The 26,390-nt window shown below is 54.3% G+C and overlaps 2 protein-coding genes across 2 annotated transcripts; both read left to right on the top strand.

Annotated features, from left to right (window-relative positions):
• On the top strand, nt 1-5,315 carry KNCN (kinocilin). The gene is made up of 4 exons (XM_036444892.2): nt 1-586; nt 1,568-1,636; nt 2,276-2,350; nt 3,163-5,315. Exons 1-4 carry the CDS (start codon nt 436-438, stop codon nt 3,240-3,242), a joined length of 375 nt encoding a protein of 124 aa, XP_036300785.1. The 5' UTR covers nt 1-435; the 3' UTR covers nt 3,243-5,315.
• Nucleotides 5,316-6,421: 1,106 nt separating this feature from the next.
• Nucleotides 6,422-15,144, top strand: TMEM275 (transmembrane protein 275). Its single transcript, XM_036445727.2, has 2 exons — nt 6,422-6,902; nt 13,838-15,144. The coding sequence occupies exon 2, from the start codon at nt 13,926-13,928 to the stop codon at nt 14,460-14,462; it is 537 nt and encodes a 178-aa protein (XP_036301620.1). The 5' UTR covers nt 6,422-6,902; nt 13,838-13,925; the 3' UTR covers nt 14,463-15,144.
• The last annotated feature ends 11,246 nt before the right edge of the window (nt 15,145-26,390 follow it).

Here is a 26,390-nt window from a genome sequence, read left to right as displayed (position 1 = left end):
TGGCAGCTGAGCAGCTCCTGGGAGCTGGGGCAGGATGACCTGGGCAGGGGAGCTTGGGCTGAGCTCTCCCAGGCGGAGGCTGGCAGTGGAGGACCTCATGGGGCAGGCCCCGCTCTCCAGAACTCAGGCAGCCAGCACTGAGGGTGGCCAGGCAGGAGTCCCCAAAATGGCCCCCAGCTTCAGAGGCCTTTAGAGGAGGAACAATAAGCTGGCGTGACCTGGAAGAGACCGTAGGTCAAGGTGGGGAACACCGAGGAGAGCTGTGGGATAGGGTTGCAGATAAATCTAAGGGTGACAAGCCCAGGATCTTACTGCCCAGAAACTCCCACCCTGAAAGTGGAGCTCCGACAAGGGACAGCCAAGAGGACCAAGACCTCCAGGACTTTGCTGGGAACAGGCCCTGTCGGCTGACCTCAGTGCCCTGGGTAGGCCTGCATGGACATCCCCGTCAGCAGCAGAGACTTCCACTGCCTGCAGCTGGCATGCGTGGCCCTTGGCCTGGTGGCCGGCAGCATCATCATCGGTGTCTCCGTGACCAAAGCTGTGGCTGCTCTGGGTGGTATCTTTATTGGCGCTGCTGGTCTGGGTGAGCAGGTGCTGGGCTCAGAGAGGGGCATGGGCATGGGCAGGTGAACAGGAAGCGAAGGGAAGAGCTGGGACAACAGGAGAGGGTGGAAGCTAGAGCAAGGCAAGCTTTGGGGGGGGGGGAGGGTACAGGGAGGGAGAGGAAGGTTGGGGGGAGGTTCCCTCCATGGACTTCCAGGAAAGGAGCTGTGCCCCATTCCTCTCTGGCCACCCCCCTATGGCTCTCCAGTCTCAGGCCTGGGCGCTTGGGCTTATGGTAGGATTCATGAGCCTACTGGTGGGTTGATGGGAGCAGATAAAAGGAGACAGAGTTCCCAGTGAACCCTCCTTGAGCCAAGACAGAATGTAGCTCAGACAAAGGGTTTCCTTTTTTCCTCCGTATGTCTCAGCAGCACATCTGTCTGTCCAGGCATCTGTTCATCTGTCTATCCGGGCCAGTCCCACTGATGTGCCCACAGTGACGCTGAATACCATCTCTTACCCCCACTCCACCACCCTGGGCCAAACAGAACCAGAAGCCCTAGGCTTGTGGGCTCTGGACATCTATGTCTGCAAACTCCAGCCAAGGGTCATGGACACTTGGTCTGGGGATAAAGTGGGAATGGCAGGGTTCTTCTGCTACCCCTTCTTCAGGTCTGGGTGGAAATGAGCATACTGAGGAGCCTTCCAGCCTACCCTGGGGGATTTGGTGGTGGTTGTGGCAGCTGAGCCTATTTCCAGTGGTTGGGTGCGGCCTGTAGCCCCTTCCCCAGATAGGCACTGCTCTCTGCTCCTCCTGGGATCCACTGTTAGAAAACGGCCCCGTGCACATACTCACAGGCTCATGTTGACACACCCACAGCCCCAACCTGCACACTCCTCCATGCCAGTCCAGTATCACCCTGGTAAACCACCCTGGGCTCACAGCCTGCCCACAGCTTCATGCAGCTCCCACCCGCCCAGGTCCCTCCCCATCACAGAACCCCTGTGTCTCTCTTTTCAGGGCTCCTGATGTTGGCCTACCCCTTCCTGAAGGCTCGGTTCAACCTGGAACACCTCCTGCCCAACTTAGGTGAGTCCTCTCCCCGTCCCCAGCAGTCTCTGCCAAAGTCTGTGCGAGACCCTTTGTATGTAAGTCTGTGGCCCACTGTGCAGGGAACAGACCCCACATGTGTGACTGCTCCTGCTTGTGTGTGTGTGTGTGTGTGTGTGTGTGTGTTTGGGGTGTTTGGGTATGTGGTACAGGCATTGCTATGACTATAGTACAGCAGATTCTAGCCTGCTGTAAAAATGCCTAAAGTAGCTCAGAGCACCTAAAACTCCCATCTCCCCTGATAGACTTTCCATCTCCCCCAAACCTCCAAAATCTCCAGATCTCCCCACTTCATCCCTGAGCCACCATAAACCATCTTTCTCCCTCAAGACCTCAGCACCCTTATATAACCCCCACTTCATCTTACCTCCCCAGATACACCCTCCCATCTCCATCAATCCTGTGGGGCTTTATATATCCCCAGTTCTCTACTATCTTCTCCTTCAAGGCCCTTTCCCCATCTCCACCCCATCCACACCAGCCCAGAGAGTGTAGAAGATCTAAAAGAACAGAATGGAGCAAAAACAGCAGCAGGAATGGAGATTAGACAACAGGAAGGACTTCTCTTTCCAAAACTGGCCTATTGACCAGGGAACTTGGGGTGGTCTCATCCTACAGGGAACCTGAGAGTCCACCCCCATCCAGCGCCAGACCAGGGGGAGGGAAGATCCAACGCCAATGGCAATAAAGAGGGTAAGTACCAGAAATTCCAGAATCCTTCTTCCACCTCTCCCCTCTGGCTGAGCAGCTCTGTGGGAACCACGAGAAACCTTGAGGGGCATGCAGAAGGGGTCTCCCCAGCCCCAGAGAGCCCGCAGAGTTGGGTAGTTCTTCCATAGGTTTAGTCAAAACCCTTCTTGCTCCCAGCTGAGCTTAGCTCCTCTTGTTTGTCCTCAGGACCTGGGATAGTCAGCACCTTGCTCCTCCTCCCCGCCTCCATCCCATGCCCCAGTTCATTTTCTCACTCTCCCACTGTAGAATCCAACTCTCAGAGCTGGTACCTGAAACTGGGCACCTTCCTCCTGCCCCATCTCCACACACTGGAAAATTCCAGGCAGGACTCTCTAAGACGGCCCAGCCCTCAGTGCCTGGCACCAGCGGGAGGATGCCTCAGCTCAGCATAGGTGCCATGCCAGACACTGTTCCAATCACTTTACATATATTAATTCATCCCATTCTCAGAACAACCATATGAGGAAGGTGCTGAAATTAGCCCCACTTTATATATGGGCACAGGAAAGTTAAGTGACAGAGCTTGGAAGTAGTGGGGCTAGAACTGAGCCCAGGCAGTCAGGCCCCAGTTCCTGCCTCTGACCCCACACCAGGCTGCAGTCCTCTTGAAGGGCTGTTCTGGCCATCCACACCTCTATGAAGGGGGCTGAAACTGCCTCCTGGGCCTCCCCCACCCCCTCCCTAGTCTATCCCACTCTGCTTCAGGTCCCTCTGGGTAGCTCTGACCCAGCGATCTGTCTACTCAGGCAGCCCCATCCTGGTCTCTCCCCCAGGAGTCCGAAGCAGCCTGGCCACTGTGAGCAGAACCTTGGAGAAGCTGAAGCCAGGGGCCCGGGGGACTGGGGAGAGCTGAGGGGCTGCCCCCTGCCCTGTGCCCCCCGCCCTCCACCCCCTTCCTGCCTGCCATCCGGATTTCAGAGCCCTCCTGGGTCTAAACCAGAAATAAACCACGTGCTGGAGATGTCAGACCTGCATTCACCTGGCCACGGCTCTTGGCTACGAGATCCACAGAGTGGGAGTCTGAAGGTCTGAAACAAGATGTTGCTGGAAGCCCTACAGGGGGTCTTTGTTTTAGGCTCTTGACCTGGATTTTCTCTCTGGACTTCAGCTCAACTTCGTTCCATTTTGTATCTACTGACTGGTTTCTGTGGAATTTAAGGTCCAGGAATACCCCAGTCTCTTGCTTCAGCCTGGCCACAGAAGTGAACCACAGGCCCACAGGAACCACAGACAGGGTCCTGGCTGGGCCCTGGGCCTGTAGAGCTCACTGGCTGAATAGAGGGTCTGGATCAGACTCTTTTGGGGATATTAAAACTCTGGGCAACTCCTCAGGGACCTTAGCAGCAGTGAACCAGAGGGGAAGTTGGGGGTGAGGGGGGTAGAGGGATCCTAAACAAAGTGGTCACTGTCATGATGGGAGGCTTCCAGGAGAAGGTGGCTCATCCCCTGAGACTCTTGGTATTTGACTCCAGTCAAGACATGCAGCCTCCTTCTTCTTCCCTCCTCTCACTGTTCCTGAACACTCCAGTCTCCAAGCCCTGGCTGATGTTCTCCTGGAGGCCCCTCTGCTCTGCTCTGCCTTTCGAACCCCCCACCTTTAAAGGCTTAGTTCCAAGAATCCTTAACCATAGCTTCCCCCCTGGTCCTCCCACCAGCTTGTGTCTCCCTCTCTCGATAATCATCAGGCAGGTTGAAGTCTTATTTTTCATAAAAATAATTATTAATCCTATTTAAACCCACTGTATGTTGCCATTTTCCTGTCACCATCAAGTCCCAAGGTGCTCAGAAAAGGTTAATGGCTTAATTGTAATAGACAAACCATCTCCCAGGCTTTCCCTAGAGATCCGTCTCAAGGCCTCCTGTACCTACAAGCTTGGGGCGAGGAGGACCTGGCCCAGGTGCATATGGCTATGCAGAACACATTACTCCTCCTTCCATGCCACTCTTCATACACATGCACCTTCATGGTCTTTTCAGAGACATCTGTTTGTGGCCTCTGAACTGGTCTGGTGAGCAAAAAGACAAAGCTAGGGAGACTCTCATTCTGAAAGGATCTGTGCAGGTGGCACCTCCTCTTGGAAGCCTCCACTGATTTTGCTGTGCTTCCATCACCCCAGGGCTCCCTCCACCATAGCCCACATCACTCTGAATGGCCCTTGTCTATTTCCCCTCTTGAGGGTAGAGGTGGGGAGAGCTAGGCATAAAGAAAATACCCAGTGGAGGTTGGAAAACCCAACCCAAAGTGGGAGAGACCATCTCACTGTACAGATGGGAAGGCTGAGACTCTGAAGGAAAAGGACTCCTCAAGTCCCAAGGTGGGAGATTGGAGCATGCCTTGCACCCGGGTCTCCTCTCTCTCCCTGCCCAAGAACTATTTTCTGCACCTGCCACAAGGACCAGCTCCCTGACCACAGAGGGACAGAGCTCTGTAATGGGGCTCAATTTCATATACTCTGGCCCATAGTGAAGTGTTTCATTCTTCCAGCCTGGGGGAGCCAACTCCCCTCCTTGCCTTTTCCTCCTCCCTTTCTCATTCCTGTTCCTGCTCCTGTTACTGCCTCTTCTCTTTTTCTCCTCCTCTTCTCAAAACCTCATTATCATCAATAGTACTTCGGTGTGGTGGCCCCTCCTTGATCAATAAGGAACCCTTCCTCCTGTCTGTCTTCAGTCCTCACCTGCAGCACCCCCAAAAGTGCCCAAGGCTGGAGGGGGTGGGAGTGGAGCAAGTGGAGCCTGAGCTCTCCCACACAGGGCGGCCCACCGTCTACCCTTCCCAGCCATGATCTCCCCGAGGGCTGACAGGGCAAGGCACAGGGCAGTGTTGGGGATCAGAGTGGAATAAATTAAGGAATGAACACATAGAAAGGCACTGGAGCCCTAGCCGGTTTGGCTCAGTGGATAGAGTGTCAGCCTGCAGACTGAAGGATCCTGGGTTCGATTCCGGCCAAGGGCACATACCTCCATTGCAGGCTTCTCCCTGGCCCGGGCCCTGGTCGGGGCTCGTGCAAGAGACCACCAGTCCATTAGTGGGTTTCTCTCACTTCAATGTTTCCCTCTCTCTAAAAATCAATGGAAAAATATCCTCATGTGGGGATAAAAAAAAAATTTAAAAAAAGGCACTGAAGAATTGGGTAGGGTTCAAAGGACTCTTGAAACTGGGTGGGAGTTCTTGAGGCCACGCCTGGCTCCTCTTTTCCTCCACCCCCCACTCCCCACTCCCCAAAATGAGCTCCTTGAGACTCCTTCCCCCTAGTGAAGGTGAATGTCCAGATATCCCTTCCCCAAGCATATCTCCTCCACCCACACGCCCTCAACCTGATCACAGGAGTGGTCCATGTAGAGACACATGCCTTCTCACCACCCTTGCTTTGGAAGAAGGTGAGGTTGGGCCAAGGGGGCAGCGGTGGAGTGATGGGTAGGGTTGGGGGGACGTGCCCTCTCATCTCTGAACAGCTCCTGATCCCTGCAATATTTAAGCACTGGAGGGGTGTGGAAGGGCCAGGCCATTGGACCTGCTCTGCCAGTGGTCTGCTCAATAAATGAAATCAGTTCTGTCCGATAGCCCTGTTCTGGCCTGGTTGGGTGGTGAGGGGCGTGCTTGTCCAGGCAGTCCTCTAGGCCAACCTGGGGACTGACCGGCCCGGGGTGGAGTCTGGAGTTTTGACTCACATCCTTGTTCTGGCCCTGTGCCTCACTCTCCTCATCTGCCAATGGAGGACAAGGACAGCAGCCCCCTCAAAGGACCACTGTCAGCATGGAGGGTGCTGGCACCAGGTCACACCAGGGAGGGCTGGGCATGGATGGGAGGACGGATGAAGGGGAGGCAGAGAGGCTTTTCCAGCTGAGCCCGGGGGTCTGGAAAATCAGCCTCTCAGATGCCCACCCGGTCTCTCTGTCACAGCCCAGGCTGGTGGCCTTGAACCTGCACTCCCTCCTCATTCTTTCACCCCAAGAGCCCTTTCCATCATCGCTCTGGGGAGACACGGTCCCTTAAGAGGCTTGTGGCCACACCCCTTTCTGGGGGCAGGATTTGTGGAGGGTGGTTGGGGAACAATCCCATCCCTGGGAGAATCTCCCCGCTCCCACAGCTCCATCCCCACACCCTCCAAGGATGTCGGTCTGAGGCTGCAGACAGAGCCCGGGGGACCAGCACCCCGCGCTGTAAGGGTGAGCGGCGCTGTGTCCACCGCGGACTCAAAAAGTCCAGCCCAGAGCCTGCGGGCGGCTGGGGTTTCTGCAGGGGGCTTGAAACCCACAAAGATGCCGGAGAGGGAGGGGAGATGCGCGGCGAGGAGGGGGAGGCAGGACACTTCGTGAGATCATTGCTTCTCCTGAGGCCAGAGGGAACGAGGGGCCACGACCACGCTGGAATCTGCGCGCCTGGCCGCCGCCCAGCGCACCGCTCGCTCGGCCCTCTCTGCCCAGCGCACGGAGCCAGGGGCTCCCGGTCCATCGCGCCCTGCCCACCCCGCTGTCCAGCCGCCGCGGAGTCCCGATATCCGCAGCCAGGCCGGTGAGTCAGGGAGATCAGCCCACCCTTCCTTCCTACCCCACCCCACCCCATTCCTGTTTCAGGAATCTCTTGGAATCCATTCCTCCTGGGTGCTCAGGGGGCCACGGACTGGCTCAGGCAAGTGAAGGTGCTGGAGGAAGCTGGAGGGAGGATGGAGATAAGAGGAGAAGGGGGAGAGGAGAGGAAATGAGGAGGGGCTGCTGTAAGGAATGGAGGAGATACTTCATCCAGCCCTGAACCCCAGGGGAACTGTGTTGTGTCTAGACAGGAGGTCAGGGACCTGTAGCTTTGAGATAGGGTTCTTCCAAAAGAGATGGGAAAAACAGAGAGGGACCCAGAGGGGAGATAGCACAGAGTGGCTGCTTTGGGCCCCTCTGCTAGTCTTTGATCTCCCCTTCTTTAACTCTGTAAGAACCTGCCCTAGAATCCACCTCCAGCCCCACCCAGCTGTCCATCACTGGCTCCCAAAGTGAAGGAGGAAATCAGAGAGAAGTGGGCACAAAGTGACTTCAAAACTGAGAGGCAGATGGAGCCAGGAAGACAGGAGACACAGGGGACCCTCTGACCAACTCCTCCCTTCACCATTTATATAACCCTATTCCCTGGGCCCCTGGGAGACTCAGGCACTGCTCCGGGGGAGTGGCTGCAAAGAGGATATAATCCTGGTCCTCAGGGAAGGCCACCGGGGGATGCACATCTGGACACAGGAGTCATGGGTTGCCTGCTGATTTGGGGAGTTAAGGGAGGCTTCCTGAAGGGAGTGGCATCCCAGTTGCACTCTGAGGGCTGAGCTGGAGTTAGCAAGTGAAGATCAAGTCAACACGTGGTTCAGGCCCAGGGAGCAGCATACTCGCTGGAGCACACCTGGCGAGTTCAGCTCTAATCCTGCACAAATCGCTACCTGGAGGGAGCCAGGGCTGAGGTTTTAATCAACAGGGAGAACGGGGGAAGGTGGCAGAATGGGGGTGGCAGTGAGACCAGAGGAAGGGCTGGATTCTGGAGATACCTGGAGGGGAGAAGCTGCAGGGCTGGGTAGCAGATTGGGTTGGGGATTGGACTGGAAATGCTCTGGTGCTCTGAATTGGGGGTGGTGGTTGGGGAGGCCTGAGAGAGTCCTGTGTCACTGGGGCTTCTCAGCTGGACCATCCTGACCAAACTCAGCAAAAACTGAGCCCCGGTAAGAGAAACTGCGAGCAAATGGGAAGGCACCCGCAGAGCAGCTGGAATGGCCTCTGCCCCTCATCGCCTCTCCCAGGGCTCCGGCTCTCCTCACTACTGAGTAGCTCCCCTCCACCCCCACATTCCCAGGTAAAGAGAAGTCAGAAGTCTCCAGAGGCACCTCTGCTGGGCAGCACTCATTGCCACCAAAGAGGCAGGCAACTGAGAGAGTGTCTGTCTACCTGTTGACCTGTGTCTGCAATTCTCAGTGTGTCATGCATCTGTGTTTATATTTCTGGTCACTGAGTGCCCATGGGTATTGTGTGTGTATGTATGTGTGTGTGTGTGTGTGTGTGTGTGTGTGCGCGCGCGCTCACGTGCGGGCGTGCACACCCCAGTGCCTGACACTTGGGGTGGGGAGGGGCCTGTGAATTTGGTTGGAGGAAGGGTGGTGGCCACTCTTGGGGCTTTGGGGAGGCAGAGTTCAGTAAGAGAAGCTGAGAGTTTTCCAGGATGTTGAATAAGCCAGCAATGAATATGGGGTTCCCTGAGGATGGGGTGCAGTGGGGATGGGAGGAGCTTGGGGTAGAGAGAGCACATTGGGGCTGGGAGTGGTCAGGGGAAGGGGCTGGCCCAGACTTTTCAGCAGGGGCGGGGGGAGAGGGACAAATGGATTAAGATTAAGGAGAACAGAGGGTTCACAGTGAGGGACAAAATGTTCAGACTGAGAAATGAGTCCCTCAGTCACACTGGGAGGATGGGGGCTGGGCCCAGTGGCTCATGTCTGATGGCTGACGGCTGATATTGCCCAGAGGCTCTTGGGCCCTTGGAGCAGGAACCTGGAGCCAGGAGGCCTGGCAGCTGCCCCTGGCCAAGCAACTGCTCTTGTACAACACAGACGTCCAGACCCATGGAGGGGCCAGGGTGTGGGGCAGGCTGATCTCAAGGGGCTTCAGGCAGAGATTCCCTCCTCAGGAGTTCTTGCCTCCACCTACTGAGGACCTATTGATAATTTGTTGGAGGCTTTCAGATAGCAATAGCATCAAGTGGGAGCATTTTACTTCCCAATTAAATACTCCAGGCTGAAAGTGGCACAAGTCATAATTCATTAACCAGAACAAGTCACAGCCCCACCTGATCACAAATTGGCCAGGAAGTGCAATCTTCACATGTGTCCAGAAGCAGGAAGAACCAAAAAGGTTTAGTGTAAGGTGACCAGACATCCTGCTTTTGGCGGGACAGTCCTGATTTTTAACAATTTGTCTTGCATCTCCAGGCACTTTTTAAAAAGTCCCAATTTTAAAAAATCGGGACTGTCCCGCCAAAAGCGGGATGTCTGGTCACCTTAGTTTAGTGAACAACCACAGTGACAACGGAGCTGGCCAGAGCTCCCTCAACGAAAGAGTGCCCGGTATTGCAACAGCTCCAGCTGGAGGGCCACCGTCCACAGGTGGAAATGGTGGCGCAATTCAAATTGCAACAGCTGAGCGACCTCAACACCTCACCTCTGTGTACCTCCCCCAAATCCCAATTAACCAGGGTGGAGGCAGAAAGAGCCCTTAGCCCTTTCTCTGCCTGGGTGGAAACTCTGGAAGTAGTTTTGTCTTCCAGAGTCAGCTTTGCCAACCAGGGGCAGATAAGAATCATTCATTGACAATTAGCACTTGGAAGCTCAGCCCCTGGGCAGGCATTTTTTGTTGGGCTTAGTGTGCTAAGCCAAAGAGCAGCAGAGTCTGCCTTCTGGAGGGACACTCGGAACACACCCTAGCTTCTCCTGTGCTGTTGACAGGTGAGCAGTGTAAGTGCTAATTACAGAATCTTATCTACAGGGCCTTGAGGAGAGTCTAAGCTCTGTGCGACAAGACAAGCGTTTAGCAAGCCTAGCACTGTGCTAAACTGAGAGCTCAGGCTTCCAGATCAGAACACCAGGTTTCAAATCCTGGTACCACCCCTGCTACTCAGTGGTCCTGTGTGAGTTTAATCTGTCTGTGCCTCAATAGCCTCATCTATTAAATGGGGCTATCACAGTAATAGTTTATCTCCTATTACTGAAAGTGCTCAGCATAGCACAATTAATTTAGCAATCTGAAGATGCTAATTTCAGATTCTCACCTGGACTTGCTTCTGGCTAAGATAGACTAGCTTGTATCAGACCAACTCACTCACTGAGGATAACTAAGAATGCTGGAGTAGACAGTTCAGAACTCTGTTTAAAGACATGGAAGAGCTACCAGGGCTGAAAGGTGTTGAGTGACCATGAACTTGGAGACAAAAGAATATTTGGTTTCACTTTTTCCCTTAAAGCATTTTGCAATTTATAGGGGGCAGTGGCCGTGGAGTTGGCAAGTAAAAATAGGAATTCAGGGCTTAAAAAGAAGGGAGGCCCTATTTTAAGAATAACAACAAAAACAAACTTCAGTTTCTAGTTGGGGATCTTAAAGGGCTAACCTCTGAGAGTACCACTAACCACATATAACCCAGGCTCAGAAAGCCTGGAGCACAGCTCAGAGTCCCTGCCATCTCAGAGCGGGTGAAAGTGGCCTGTCCTTTCTTGAGCTGCCTGTCAGAAGCACAAGTACATCTCTTGAGGAAGTTGACATCATTCAAAGCCTCAGGCTATCTCTGCAATGCTGAACATTTAATAAAAACTTAACTGGCATTCCAAGAGGTAAGAGTAAGTGACCAAAAACAAGAGCAATAAAACAAATAACAGAAACAAGAGAACCAGATATTGGAGTTTTCGGACATCGACATTAAGGGGTTTAATATGTTCAAGAAAACAGATAAGAATCAACAACAATAACAACAAAAAACTAGAATCTTTGGAAAATAATCAAGTGGCAATTCTAGAAATGAACATTCTAGAACTGAATAGATGAAGACACAGGTGAAGAGAGGATTGGCAAACCATATGACAGATCAGAAGAAAAATAACCAGGCAGAAGATAAACAGGCTAGAAAATAAAGAATAGAGTGTAAGAGACATAGAATAATGTCAAATGGTTGAACCGGAGCACAACTAGGGTCTCAGCAGTAGAGGAGAGAAGAAAATGGGGAAAAGATAATGGCTGAAAATACTTCAAAACTGGGGTGGCAGTGGGGAATCAAACCACAGATTGTACGAAGCCCCGGAGAGCCCAAGAAGGATAAATATGAAGAAAAATCTCACCTGGGCACAATTTAGTAAAACTGCTGAAACTCAAAGACAAAGAGACTTCCCTACAAGGGAAAAGAAACTTGGACCCTCCAGCCACCTGGGGCCTGCCCTTCCTTGTCCAGGGTCAGCTTTCAGGTGCTTGTTGGGTAGTGAGGTGAAGAGCCAGACTCCATCCCCTCCACCAGGGCCTCCCTCCTCCCACCTCAGACAGCCTTCCCATAGGAGGGAAGACCTGCCTTTGTCAGATGATGTTGGATATTCATATAGCCCCTCTTTTCGAGCTCCTACCCACCTCATGAATATCCAATATTGAATATTGGACTTGAGAAATGGGGGAGGGGAGTAGGGGCTATATTAGGGAACCTCACAGCCCCTCCTGAGGGTAGCAGGAAAGTTAGGCGTTACCTCCACATCAGCCCTCAAGGGATCAAACTTTGCCCTGTGAGATGAAGCAAGACTGCACACAATTGCACCAGGTCATGTGTTCCCTGACTGGTCTCAGAGTGTCATCTTTTAGTGCAGCCGTTGGAGCCAGCTCCACCTCCCACTCTGAGCCTCCATTTCCTCAGTTGTGAAATGTGGCTGGGAATAAGTATCAAGAATTGTTCTATTCAGTCATGAATGTGAAGTGCTTTGCAAACTGGAAATTGCTGTACCCAGAAATTAGTGGTTACTATTTCTGCTCAGCAGGACCAAGAGCTGCAGGTTACAGAGAGCAAATGGTTCATGCAAATGTGGAACTTCTTCAGGGATCTGTGGTCTGTAAATGCCCTCAAGGATCAACATGGAGTGTGCTGTTTTTTGGTTTGGTGTTGTCTTTTTTTTTTGCCAGGATTTGGGAATTTCTGAATTCCTGCCAGCTTAGTGTATCAGCCCCACGCTTCTGGCTGGAGTCCCAGTAGAACTGCTACCTCTCACTATGGAGCCAGAGAAGGGAGCCCTGGAGTCGTCAGATCTGGGCAGAAATGGAGGTGTCTCTGCCCCTGCCAGGCTCTCTGACCTGCTTGGGCCAGGCTGGTTCAAACCTGTGTCCAGAGCGAGGACCTGAACTACCCTTCTCTGGCACCTCCCCCTCATTTTCATTCACAAGTAACCAAACCCTCTCCATCCCACTGTGTGCAGGCCTTGGACACCCACAGGACAACTCAAAGCCTTGAGCACTTCCACCGGAGGGACAGACCACTGTTTTCTTTGCAAACGAAACAAGGCCAACCTCCCAGATCTGAGAGCTTATTGCCCTCTTGTCTATCAACTGCCACTCTGGCAAATGGCGAACACTCATTGAATTTTCACTTATGTTCCAGGCTCTGTTCTAAGCATTTGATTTAGCTTAAAGCATTTAATTATTACTTCACCCCAAGGTAGGTTCTCTTATTAGCCCTACATGACAGGTGTTAACACTGAAGCTTGGACAGGCCACTTGTCCATGTCAGGCTCCCTTACTTATCCTGCATGCTCTGTTCCCAGGTGTGGTACCATCTGCTTATGTGCCTCTCACCCCACCCAGAGCCCCCCCCCCCCTTTTTTTTTTTTAAATATTTTTCATAATTTTAACACAACTCCACAGTTATGATCTCATCCTTTGAGGGCCTCCATACCTATGACTTTATGTTATAGAACAGAATTCTCAATACAAGTCTTAAATCCCTAGACTCCGATTACCTTACGCTTGTTTGTGCATGCACGCCCTGAATTCTAGAATCCAGTGATGGATCCCAGATATTAGAGAATCCTAGAAAGGAATTCTACCATCCAGTGATCAGGCTTGTGAGTCCAGGTTCAACAATAGAATCCTGGGGGGGGGGGGGGGGGGGGGGGGCCTGGGCAAGGTGGGATGGAGGTAGGATTGGAATCTAATAGAATTCCCAGCTAGAAAGAAGCTGGGGCCTTGGGTCTGTTCCAGCCAAACCCAACCTACATAGGGACTGTCCCTTCTCACTGCCCATCTGAGACATTAAAAGCTCCTCACTCTCATGTGGTCACTCACTCCAGGGCCTCACCTGATGTTCAGGATGTCACTGCTGTGCCTACCATAGCTTAAGGTGGGGACATGCAGGCCAGGAGGTAGGCCATTAGGTCCTGGTCCTGGATCTGGGGTAACTTGCTAGACCTCTTCTGGGCAAGGAGGGGTTATACCAGATGATTTTTATAAGGCTTAGGGGAGGGGGTCACGGGTGTGTGTGTGTGTGTGTGTGTGTGTGTGTGTCTAAATCCCAAGAGGGGCCACTTGCCCTCTAACTACTACTGATAATGATTCTCATTCCAGCACTTTGAAGCCATTCACTCCATGTAATTAGCCCAAGAAGGCTTCCTGGAGGAGGGAAGGTGGAGAGGCTGTGTCTGTCTGGAGGAGAGAGGGTAGGGTAGCATGCAGGATAAGGCTCTTCCACCGGAGGGAGGGACGGACCACTGTTCTCCAAATTAGCCAGAGGGCTCCAGGGACTGGGTAGGAAAACAAAGGGAGGCTCTTTCCAGGTGGGCTATTGCTTCCCAGAGACAGAGGCTGGCCAAGATGACCTGTGCACTCCCAGGCACTGGAGGTAGCCCCAGACCTGACAGTGCGGTTGGAACCTGAGCCACGCTGCTGCTGACCCCTCCTCCCTCTTGCTCTGCCCCACAGGATGACTGGGCGCTTGGCCGCTGACATGGGGGCTGGTCCGGGCCGGCAACCAGAAGGAGCCTGATGGGTGCTCGGCCTCCCCAGACCGATGCCGCCCAAAGGGAAGAGCGGGGGGCCCTCTGCACAGGCGCCCGCCGCCGGCGCGCGGGGCTGGTTGCCGGAGCTGCGGTCCCCCGCGCTGTGCTGCGCCTGCGGCCTGTGCGTGCTGCTGGCGGGCCTGAACGTGACCCTGGTGGGTGCCTTCGCCTCCTTCCCGCCCAAGCACTACGCGCCGCTGGTGGCGGGGCCGGCGCTGCTGGCGGTGGCGCTGGGCCTGTTCGCCGCCTGCTGCGCTTGTAGCCGCCGGGGCCCCGGGGCCCGCCCGCATTCGGCGGCCGCCAAGGGTCCGCGCCGGGGCGGCGGCGGCGGGCCGGTGGCGCTGGAGATGGAGAGCAGCGAGCGCACGGCGCAGGACACCACGGCCATTCAGTTCAGCCCCACCGCCTCGTCCGCGTCCTCCGGCCGCTCCAGCACCGGCCCCACCCCCCGCCCCTTCACCCTGGAAGCCTCCGCGCCTGCAGCCGCCGACACGCCGCGCACCAACGGGGAGCGCCTCAACCTGCCCCGGGAGCGCGCCGCCCCCTAGCGGCCGGGGCCCTCTCGGACTCTCCTGGCCCAGGTCCCTCCGTTCAGTGCTAAAAAACAAACAAACAAGACAAGAGAAAGGACATTTACATAAGGGTCTGGTGCTGAGCACAGGTGGCCTCATGTGTCCCACCTCTAGGACTGTTAGGGGGCGAATGGGTCGAGGCATGCCCCTCACCCCAGGAGGGGGCAGCTCCCTGGCCCTTTAGGTGGAGTGTGCTGGGCCCTACATTACTTCGCTCTCAGACCGAATGAAACTGGGCCTCTGGACCTCCAGTCCCTAACACCACTACCCAGGGCATTTGGACACGGAACAAAGGCACTCTGAGAGGGACTAACTGCCGGGGGTGGGAGGAAAGGGGAGAAGGGGAGCAGTATCAGCCTGGCTGTCTCCTGCCCCTACACACTGAGAGATCACCAGCTCTCCCTTCTGACCAGCTCTCCCTTCTGCTCCTCCCCGCCCTCCTTATCTCTACTCCATGACCTTTGGGGATTAGTTGAGGAGGATGGAGGTTCTGATTTGAGCTAGGATAGTTTCTAAGGTAGAACTGGGTTGTACACACCCCTACCCTCAACTTGGGTGCAGGGGGAGCTGAGGTTAGGGCCCGACGGAGTGACCCAATGAGGGCTCCTCCTGCGCATTCTCTCTGTGCTCACTTCTCAATAAAGCACCTTGGAGTCAAGTCCGCTGTGGCTGTACAGCCCCAAAGGCGGGCCTGATTACAGGGCCCTGGGCTGGGGTCCTCCCATCCTCTTGGAGACGTAGAGGAGAGGACTGTGTGACTGTGAGCAAAAACAGACTGGGGTGCCTGTGAACTGGGGAACAGGTGTGTCAGGCTGGGGGACCGAATGAACATAAAGGACTGTGCCTATGGGTGAGATCGCCCGGCTGTGTGCATGAGGTAGGGAGTGGGCAACACTGACAGCACACATGCATGTGGGGGTGGTTGAGGGCTGTCACCCAGTGGACATGGGAGGAAAGAAGGGCGCCCCATGGTTATGCAAATCCTAGTCTTTTCTTTTATATATATATATATATATATATATATATATATATATATATATATATATATATTGATTTGTTTACAGAGAGGAAGGGAGAGGGATAGAGAGCTAGAAACTACGATGAAAGAGAAACAGTGACCAGCTGCCTCTTGCACACCCCCTACCTGGGATGTGCTCGCAGCCAAGGTACATGCCCTTGACCAGAATCGAACCCGGGACCCTTCAGTCCACAGGCAGACACTCTATCCACTGAACTAAACCAGTTTCGGCCCTAGTCGTTTCTTCTGATCTGGCAGGATTGGCAGTGTCTGGGCTTAGCTGTGCTCTGTGTGGGTGGGTGATGGCATCTGGTAGAGGGCTAGAGGCTGCTTTGCAAGAAGAAACAAAGGACCTGGAGTCTGGGGGGAAGACACTGCAATCCTGGGCCAGGCCCTTCTCTGATTGCGGGGACCCGGGCCAGCAGTGCCTGGGACGGTGGCACACACTGGACCACAACCGCTTGCTGACCATGACTCCCTGCCCACCCGCCCTTGGCTTCTTCAGCCGCCATTTTCCTTCCAGAGTGGGCCTCACTGCTCTTCTGCTTGGGCCCAGGCTCTTCCCACCAGCCCTGAGATTCTGTCTTCCTTCCTCTGAGCCCCGTGTCTGCCTCTGCCTCTCCTGCTGTCTGCCCTCCCATTGACCTGGGGACGAGGGAATCTATATCCATAGGTGCTGAGCAGGCCATCTCTATTAATTCACATGGGTCGATGGGTCCTAACCTTTGAAGATCTAGCCCCTGGAGCTGATGACCTCTTCTCAGCGCACTTCCCCATCCCCACTGTGTGTGTGCGTGTGTGTGTGTGTGTTGTGTGTTGTGTGTGTGTTTTAAGGTTGCCACCCCAGGCTTCAGTTCCAGACCTGCCTCTTCTGGTTCACTGGTCTGCAGCCTCAAACGCCACCTACTGCCGGTAGAGTAGGAGGTGAGGGGGCCACTGCTGATGCTGCCTTGGGGTGTGATTTGGCCCACCCTTCTACACCTTCTTAGTAGGAGACACCCCAGATTCTAGCCCTAAGATGCTAGGCTCAGCCCACACCCCTCTTCACCTGCTGGCAGAGGCCTAGACTTGCACATCATCTTCCTCTTCTCCCTCCCTCAAGAAGACTTTCAGATCAAGGAGCCTGGCTGCTGAGGAGGAGGAACAAACAGGTGATAAGAACTTGAGGCAGTGGGCCACAGAGATGGTGTGAATAAATAGAATGGCAGTGAGGTGGGGGCAGGGGAAGGCATTGTCTCCCTGGAGTCTCTCTCCCAAGGCTGTGCCCTGCTGAAGGTCATTTGCTCCATCTGTGGTGGCTCCCTCTCCATAAGCACACCAGAAGATATTCTCTGTATTCCAGGACTCAGTTTCCAATCAGCCGCCCTAGCAACATCTCCCCAACCCTCAACCCAAGCCTGCCCTACCAGGGGACTCCTCCCCTCACACTCCTTCAGGCCCCTCTAGGGAGGTACACCAGTGCAAAAGCCCTAAGGGGAGAATGAATGTGGCCTCCGGCCATCAGGCCAAGAAAAAAGGATGGTGGGGTGGAAGATGAACTTGGCGGGGAGGAACTATTGCTCAGCTCATATAAAGCTGAGTAAGCCAACATGAGGAGTTGGGATTTTATTCTCAGAGAGATGGAGCCACTGGAGGGTTTTAAGCATGATCTGATTTATGAAGAGCGCTCTGCCTGCTGTGTGGAAAACAGTGTTGGGGACAAGAGGAAAATGGGGTTAGGAGGTTATTGCTGGGGGCTGGGACTGGAGTGGTGGCTGTGAAGTGGACAGATTTGACATCATGTTTGAGGTCTTCTTGTTGGGGGAGTATAAGGAGAGGGAAAGAGAAGAATCTGCGATAAAGTTCTAAAATCTTGGTTAGAGCAGCTGGGCATATCTGGAGAAAAAGCAAGGGCTGTGCTAAGATAAAAGGTCTGTTAGCTCAGTGGAACTTCCCCTGGAGCTGGAGCCACACCCTGAATTCTAGAAAGAGAGAGAGGGGATGCACTGGCATTGGGTGGTGGCTAAGCCATGAGTCCAGATGAGGCCCATGGGAGAGATGAAGATGGAACCCAGAATCTAACTAGTCTAATCTATGAGTCTAGTTGCCCAGTTCTGAATCTCACCTACCCTTCTGCTGGTGCCTGTGCCTCAATGATGAGGTCTATGGAGGGGGAGTAGGGGATTAGGAAGAAGTGAGTGGACTGTGAACTCTGAGAGGTTGGACTCTGTCTTGTTCACTGTTGTGAATTCAGCGCCTACCAGGCACAAGGTGGGTGCTCAACAAATATTTGCCGAGTTAGTAAAATATGTGAATCTTATCCCACAGCAGAGACTCTAGAGAAAATGATCAAGGAGCCAACTTTGGGCAGGAAAGGTGAAAAGCTCCCTTTGTGTGGCGGAGTTCCCCTGGCCAATTCCTTCTTTCTACTTCTTTGTGAAGAGGCTGGAGAACATGGGACTGTAGAGATGGCTGGATGGACATTGATGGACATGTCTGAAGGCTAGGCTCCCATAAGTAGGCAATGGCCATAGAGATGTGCCAAGCCCTAGGAAATAGAAACTGCTGGAGAGTGCCACTAGAGGGCAGCCTGGGCACACGACGGGCTAGAGACTACAGCCCAGGCAGCCTGCACACATTGGCCTTTTCCACTTCTGAGGGTCAAGGTCCTGTGGAATGGGAGGAGTGGAGAGCTGGGTGTACTAGCTGAGGGGATCAGAGAGGTTAAGTCAACAAGATTGACTAAATGACACCTCCAACCCTGGAACCTGACCTATCACAGAGGGAGTTCTGATCCCAAACTGACTTAGCCTTTGTCAAGGTCACAGATAAGTCCTGAGTGGAGTCATAGACTGAACCCTCACCCAAGTCCATAGTGAGTCCTGGCCTGAGCTTGATCCTGGTTACACTTTGAACCCTGATCCTTCCATGTCCATACACTGAACCTTGATCCTGATCTTAGACTGAATTTTGACTCAGCTCACAGACTGAACCCTGACCTTTATCCAAGATTGAGTCCTGACCTGGATACCAACTGAGCCTTTATCCTGGACACATATTGAGCCCTTATTCTGGTCACAAACTGAACTCTGACCCTGAGCCATACACTGAACCCTGATTCTGAGAGCAGACTGAGCCTGACCTTGGTCGAAGAGCCCCGAATCTGGTCCTACCTGAACTTTAACCCTGATCCATACATTGGCCCCTGAGCCTGGATAAGGACTGAGCTTTCTTCAAGGTCACAGACTGAGCCTTGATACCTAAGATGTGCTCCCCCAACACCCCATTGAATTAAGGATCTTTCAGATGAGTCTCCCATAGGCCAGGCTTTAGCCCCAAAAGGAAGTAACTCCTGGAGCCACTTTTGAGGGGGAGAGAAGGATTCCTGGGTCTTTAATGGTCCAGAAACTCCTGGACGTTAACCAGGCAAGAAAGGCTGGTTGCAGGCTGTCCAGGATCTGAGGGAAGAGGACGGCTGGGTCTTCCAGGAGCCCCTGGGGCTCTGGCGTGGGGCCTTCCTGCTGCCAGCGTGTCTGGGGGCCTCCAGGCTGGGAGCCTCTTCCATCTGCACTTGTGACTCGTGCAGGACCTGGGCAAGTCCCTTCCCTCTGGGCTGTGCTACAGCCCTTGTTACCTTCTAGGGGAAATGTGAAGAGGAGGTGAACTTCTGTGAAGAGAGTGGGACCGAGCCATCACTGTGTCCATGTCCCCGCCCTGTGCCCTGGCAGGAGGGGACGTTCCCTTCCTCTGGGCAGCTATCTGGCTGGTCACTCAAACCAGGCAAGAAAAGATAAGTCACACACAAGGTGGCACCGGCAGGCTCCCGCCTCAGGTGGGCTGCGTCCCTTGAGACAGGAGCACGGAGGCCATGTGGGGAAGGAGGCAGAAGTTCTGGACGTGTGAGGAGGGAGGTCTACACGGGACCCTGCAGCCCCTCCCCGGACTCACCGACCAGTTCAGTTTCTGTCCCCAGGGTGCCGCCTGGGTGCTCGGGCCTGCAGGATCAAGCTGGCCTCTGCCAAGCCCACCAGCCTCGAGCTCACCTTGGGAGGTACCCAGGGTGGCGGTGAGGACTGAGCCAGGCAGGAGCCAGGCGGGGGAGGGGGCAGCTCGAGTCAAAAAACGCTGACGCCAGAGACAATGAGCTCTCCGAGGCTGAGGCAACTCATTTGGTCCCGGCCACGCTTTATTAAATTCTCATAAACCTGTCAGGGGGGACAGGGCTCGCTTCAGTTTACCTCATTAGCCCGACACAATGACGGGGGTTGGGAGGCAGAGGGAGGGGGCGACAAGGGGAGGCCGGGCTCAGAGCTGAGAACCGAGCCAGCCGGGAAGATAATTGAATTAAGTGGCTTTTGTTAATGGTTTTTAAGACTCCGAAGTGTAAATAACATTTAGGGGATTTCGTTTAATGGGGCTGGGGTTTTAGGGACCCAGGGAGCTTAGAGAAGGTCCAGCCCAGGCCCTGCCCCTCTCTCTCCCCCATCCCAGGGCAGCTTGGGAGGAAAGAGGCAGTGAGCACCAACACTAGGTGTAATGAAGTTAGTCTGGGAGGAGTGAGGGCAGGGCCGGGGTGGGGGGTGGGAGGAAGACAACTTCCTGGGGTGTCTTTGAACAGATACAGAGAGGACGTGAAGGAGAGGACACGGAGGCAGGGCTGATCACGATGACATGCCCAGGCTTGCAATGCCACAATGCTATCGGACAATGCAGCCAGGGCTGTTACTGGGGTGTTTCTGGAGGCATGGCTGTGAGGGTTTCGGGGACCTGGCTTCCTGGGGCAGCCACTGCTCATTCCTTACGAAGAATTGCTTACTGCCAGTCAGAGGGGCTCCCCTGGGAGGCAGTGAGCACCCCATCACAGGACAGGCTGTGGTGGTGGATTAGACTCGACCCCAGGCTTCCTGCAGGAGACTGGATTTGAACTGAGCTATAAGAGAACCTGCAGGTGGAGTGGGGAGCTCACTTCTCTGGGGGCACAAGGGCTGGGGGGGAGGGGCTGGAAGCAGATGTGGACAAGTTGTCTTAGGATCCATCACCAGGCTTTCCTCAGTCAGTTACAGCTTCTCCCTCCCTGCAGACATGGTCCAAGCGTTTGCTGGCTGGGCTGGAAGCAAAGGGCTCTGGGCAGGTCCCACGAAGCTGGAGGTACGATGGGGCCGGGCTGGTCCTAGGCCAGCCCACAAAGGGTTAAGGCGCTAATCGCCCTGCATGTGACAAAGGGAAGTGGGTTTTCTGATCCAGAAAGGATCAGTCCTCGGGAGGCCCCATCAGGCCCTTCAGCGTGAAATTACACCCCAGCAGGGGTGCTCTCCTCCCCCCACACACTCTGCCCGCCTCGTCCTGGCACAGGATTAGGGCCTGGAGTCATCAGCTTAATAGCTGCCTTCCCTCCCAGCCCCTCTCCCTTGGGAGCCTACAGTCCAGCCTCCAGGCCTGAGCCAACCTCTCCTCACTTTCTGCCCACCTGTCCGTCCATCTATCTGGTCATCTCTGTCCTAACTCTTGGTCTGGTCATTCCATCTGTCTCCTTGGCTGACCCCTGACCCCTGACCCCAGACCTTATTTTAGTTTTTTATATAACCTTTAATCGGCACCCCAAATGTATTTGCTTACCTATCTGCTATCTGTCTCTGCAGCAGTGCTAAGTGCCTTGGGCACAGGCAATGTATCCCCAGTGTCCGGGCTATGTCTGGCAGGTAGTTGGTACTCAGCAAACATTAGTTGACTGGGTGTGGTCCCTGAACTCTGGACATTGGTGCTCAAGACTGAGGGGAGGGAGCTAAAGCCCATGTCAGGACAAAGCCATGTCCTGAGGTCCCTGCCTAAGACCCAACCTCATCTCTAGAGGGTGCCAGGAGTGTGATAGACCAGGAAAGGGAGAAGCCCTTCACGGCCAGACAATGCACACTCATCCTTGGGTGCTGTCCCCGGAGGCCCTTCCATCCTACTCCCTTGGGCCCCTGCTGAGCCTTTGCCACACGAGTGACTCTAAGCCACACCTGCATCCACAGCTGCATGTCCCCAGCATGGGCAGGGGTCTCAGATGGAACAATTGAGGAAACTGGAGGGCAAATATCACAGAGAATCAAAACCCTGGGAGGAGATTCAGAAAGCCAGGCTGTTCGAGGCAGGCTGATAGCCTATAGAGACAACACTCCAACCTTTGCACAGGAGTTAGAGGCCCAGCGGCAGCCAGGGCCCCACTGCAAGGTCAGACAGGAGCCAGTTCCTGAGGCCCCTAGACAAGAGCTTGGCCCTCGCACTGCCCCTCCAGTTCAATTTAGCAAGTATGGTATTGATTCAACACCAACTCTGAGCCATGCCAGGCCCTGCTCAGGGAGCTCCATCTGGGTGTGGATATGACCTGCATGTTGCCGAGACCGGTTTGGCTCAATGGATAGAGCGTCGGTTTGGGGACTGAAGGGTCCCGGGTTTGATTCCTGTCAAGGGCATGTACCTTGGTTGTGGGCATATCCCCAGTAGGGGGTGTGTAAGAGGCAGCTGATCGATGACTCTCTCATCGATGTTTCTAACTCTCTATCTCTCTCCCTTCCTCTCTGTACAAAATCAATAAAATATACTTAAAAAAAAAAAAAAAAAAAAAGACCTGCACGTGGGGGCCTAGAGGGCTCTAGAGGGTGGGGCTTGCCCACCCCTAGGTAACCAAACAAGGCTTCCCGGAGAGGGGTGTCAGGTGGGTGGGCTCTAAAGAATGAATAGGCTTTTCCCAGAAGGAGGGATCAGCAGCAAGAGCAAAGGCAGATGGGAAGGGCACAGTGGGGGGTCCAGGTTGGTTGGACACCCCAGAGCAGTGTGAGAAGAAAGTGTCCCCTTCCTGCTGGCTGCCCAGCACGTCTGTGTAGAGGTGAGGGGAAGGGTGGGGTGACCTATGAGGAGCCAGGCTGCCAGGTCTGCCAGCGGCTCAGGTGGAGAGGGCAACAAAGAGCAGCTTTGTGTGCCCATGCTCACACTCACACGCAGCGCACACGCCCCACAGAAGTTCTTTCCAAGAATGACTCTTCATGCAGGGCTGCCAAGATAAAGGAGCCGCTGGGCGGTCAGCCCCCAGAGGAAGCATCGTCCCTGTGGCTTTGTTGTTCGAAGGGCTTTCGGCATCCCAGGACTCCTCTTGGAAAGGATCTCGGGCTGAGGTGGTGGTTCCCTGCAGCTGGAGAGGTGGGAGATGATGGCACCGCCTCCCTGTCCTGGCAGGGGGAATGGGGGGAGCCCCAGGGGGCCAGGCTTGGAGCATTAGCAGCAGTGGCAGCAGTTTAATCCTAAACTTTCATCACCACTGGCTCAATTCCCATGGCCTGGGGGCAGGCAAAGATTTCCCCATTTCACAGATAATAAATAGAGGTTCACAGAAGCCTCACAGCCCCACAGTGAGTTAATACTAGAATGAAACTGACATGGCGCCAGTCACACACTTAGCTCAGCCCTGGCCTCACCCTGAGCCCCAACTCTGACCCTTATTGAGCCATGACTTGCCCTAGACTGAGCCCTACCTGTGACCCCCAACTGATCCCTGATCTCAGCCACATACAAACCTTTGACCCTGGCCCCATTCTGAACCTCTAACAGCGCTGCGAGCTGCCCTAGACTGATCCCTGCTCCTAGCCTCAGATTGCCTCTACTGTTAGCTTTAAGCCCCATGAGGTCGGAGACCTGTGCTTGTCATTTGCCCCTGCTCCTTTACATGTATGCATGTGCAATTATTCCAGAATTCTCTCTCCATAAGGCTAGGGCTTGAGTCTATTGTTGTTCTCCACACTGATAATTGTATTATTATAGCATTAATAACAAGCATGTATTGAGCATTTACTAAATGCCAGGCTTTGTGCTCAGTATTGTTTCAATGTTATGTCATTTAATCCTCACAAAAAGCACTGAAGTACATGTTTTACGCCCATTTTACAGATGTGAACACTGAGCTTCCAAGGTCACACTAAGAGGAGGTGTGTAGTTCCCTCTACCTATTACACTCAGCTGCCTAGTGAGGGACAGGGGAGGGACAGGGAAGTCTCAACTATAAGAGCAAGAGGAAGCATTTGGACAGGTGGGAGAAGCAAGGATTTTCTGGAGACTCTGAGTCTCTGAAGCAACAGAAGGGCCATTTGAGTAGAGGGAGACTGCGATGAAGGAATGAGACCAGCTACACAATTGATGCAGCCCAGTGCAATGTGAGAATGCAGAACTGCTTGTTAAGAAATTAAGGATTTCAAGGAGGGTCTTATGTAACTGCACAAGTCACATGCCCGTGACGGTGGCCCACAGAGGGGATGTGTGTGGGGATGGATGTGTGGATATAGGAACATGGCTGTTACAGTAGCAGCTGGGAGAGGGTCTGATTCGCCACCTGAGAGTATTTGGGCAGTATCCTCAGTAGGCACAGGTCCTGGGGCATCTCTGGGCACCAAGCTGGCAGTGTGGCTGGAGAGGCCCATGTAGGGGAGTTGGTGTCACTAAGAGTTGGGTGGTGCTGTCTGGGTGTAAGCTGGGGAAATGCACATCTTGGGGATGGGGTGAGTGTATGTGGAGCGTCCAGGTGACAGACCATGGTCTGTGTTTGTGAGGGCTTGTATGGGGGGAGTAATACATAGTAGATAGACAGACATCCTGAGATTGTGTGGTCAGGTGCAGAAATCGGCATGTTCCATGTGTCTGAGAGGGAAGATATGGGTGTGAGCGTGTGTGGTTGTGAGGGGGGAGGGTGTGTGTATAATTGGGAGTGTGTGGAAGTATGTGGGAGGTTGGAAGCATATCTCCACACCGCCTCCCCCACCCCTAACCTCCTCCCCCACACACACTCCAGTGCTGGTTTGTGCTGCCTTCCCTGTTTGAGGTGCTCCCAGGTAAAGCTGTCCCCTAGCCCGCTATGGCCCAGCCCGGGCCTTCGTGGGATCAGGTCCCCCTCAGAGGTACTCCTGCCTGCCTAGGGTGGTCAGAGCCAAGATCTGCCGCCTTGGCAGTTGGGGTGATCCTAGGCCAGCGGTGTCAGATTCCCCTCCAGGGCCGCCCTCTGTAGCCCTCTGAGGGCCTTTGTTGGAAGTTCAGACAAACTTGTCATGGGGGCGGGCTGGGAGCTGCCTCCTAATCAGCTTTCCCAGAAGGGAGAGCAGAATGAGAATGAGACTTCCAGCCCTGGGCGGTTCTGTGGGAAAGCAGGGGGAGGGATGGGCCCGGCTCTCCCCACCCTCAAGGACCCTCTCACAGGTGCCCCTTCCCCAAGGTACCTGAGGGACCAGGGCCCTGGACTGAAGAACACTGAGCCCCGCGCCTGAGAGCAGGAGGATTCGGGAGAAGTCTCAGAGAGCCCCCCTGCCTTTCTCATCTGTCTGAGCACACACAGCAAGCCAGACACAGCCACTCAGCCCTCCGCTTCCTCAGGCCCTGCTCCTTGCCTCACCTGCGCCTCCCAGGAAGGCTGGACGTGGTTAGTGATTTCCACGCAACAGAAGAGGAAACAGGGCCAGAGAGGGGCAGCTATTTGCCCAACGCATCTTGTCCCAACTCCACAATAGAATCTTCTTTGCTTCACAGTGTTTCCCTGAGGTCCACCCTCAGCATTGCCCGGTGACCTCATTCAGATGCGCTCCCTCACCATGTCTCTGCTCACCACCTTCAAGGTGAAAGAGCATGGATTCTAGGTGAGCTGAGTTCATACTGCAGTTCCCCCATCCATCGCTAGCTGTGTGGTGCTGGGTCTAATATTAAACTTCCCTATTCCTCAGTTTCGTCATCTATAAAATGGGGTTAATAATAGGACCTATCACATAGTTGTGTGGGGATAGAGGGACTTAACAATATCTGTAAAGTACAAAGCACAGGGAGGTGCTATGTAAGTACTTGTCAAGTAAGTTAAAGTCTAAGTCAGCAGCACTGACCAGGACATCCCAACATCTTCCCTCCAAGAAACCGAAGGCTCCTCAAATGCAGCAAACAAGCCCAGCCTGAGCTCAGACGCATCCCCCACACTCCCCCCAGCCCAGTCCTGTCTATGCCACCAAGGCAGAGACTCAGGAGCACCTCAACCCCTCCCATGCCTGCAGTCACTACAATCCTGCTACTTTCTAAATCTCTCATCAGTGTGACCCCTTCTCCTTGCCCCTCACCCTCCAGGCCACACGGATGCCACCTTCCTTGCACCAGGACATGACAGGGGCCTCCTTTCTGGCCTCTGTCTCTTCATAAACCACCATGCCCCAAAGGTATGGGACGGGGGTGAGGTTTACCAAAATGCAAGCCTGACCACCCCATTCCCCACTGGGAATAGCTTCCAATGTGCTCCCAGAGGCCCTCACACTTGAGGCCAAACTCACAGCTTCCCTTCCATCCTCAGCCTGACACTAACCCCCACTGTCCCAAAGGCCCACCCAGACAGGCCCTCCAGGGTTCAGAGCTCACTCAGCCCACAGGTGCGGTAGTGCTCTATGTGCGCTGCCGCTCCCAGGACACATTCTCTCTTGCCTTCCTGGCAGACACTGGACCTGAGGGACTCAACTCAAAAGTCTCCCCCTAAGGGCCTTCCTGGCCTCCCCCAGCTTAGCTAGGGACCCTTCTTCTGTACTCCTCGAGTTCTCTATTTTTGAACCCCAAATTGCCCTGCGTTGTAACTATCTTGAGAGCAGGGACCATGTTTCTCCTTAGTTGTTTCCATGTACCCAGCACAGGGCCAGACATACAGCAGGTGCTCAGTAAGTGCTGAGTACGTGTAAGTAATTGGCACTGTAGGGTTACCTGGCTCCCTCCATGCCAGGAAAGGTGTGGGCCATGGTGCTGAGGAATGTAGGCGGCAGGCAGTGTCGTGGGTCCCTGAGGGCGCAGTGAGAGACTTGGCAGACATTTGATCTGCCAGCCTGACAGGGAAGGGGGACAGCAAGGTGAAGGGGGCTGCTCCCCGC

Source organism: Pipistrellus kuhlii, unplaced genomic scaffold, assembly GCF_014108245.1.
Source record: "Pipistrellus kuhlii isolate mPipKuh1 unplaced genomic scaffold, mPipKuh1.p scaffold_m20_p_2, whole genome shotgun sequence".
NCBI classification, from domain to species: domain Eukaryota; kingdom Metazoa; phylum Chordata; class Mammalia; order Chiroptera; family Vespertilionidae; genus Pipistrellus; species Pipistrellus kuhlii.
This window is presented reverse-complemented; position numbering and strand designations above follow the sequence as displayed.

Coding starts and splice junctions, on each gene's coding strand:
- KNCN (XM_036444892.2), top strand. CDS start 436: ATGGACATCCCCGTCAGCAGCAGAGACTTCCACTGCCTGCAGCTGGCA. Junction 1,637..2,275: donor ACACCTCCTGCCCAACTTAG/GTGAGTCCTCTC, acceptor CTCATCCTACAG/GGAACCTGAGAGTCCACCCC. Junction 2,351..3,162: donor CGCCAATGGCAATAAAGAGG/GTAAGTACCAGA, acceptor TCTCTCCCCCAG/GAGTCCGAAGCAGCCTGGCC.
- TMEM275 (XM_036445727.2), top strand. CDS start 13,926: ATGCCGCCCAAAGGGAAGAGCGGGGGGCCCTCTGCACAGGCGCCCGCC.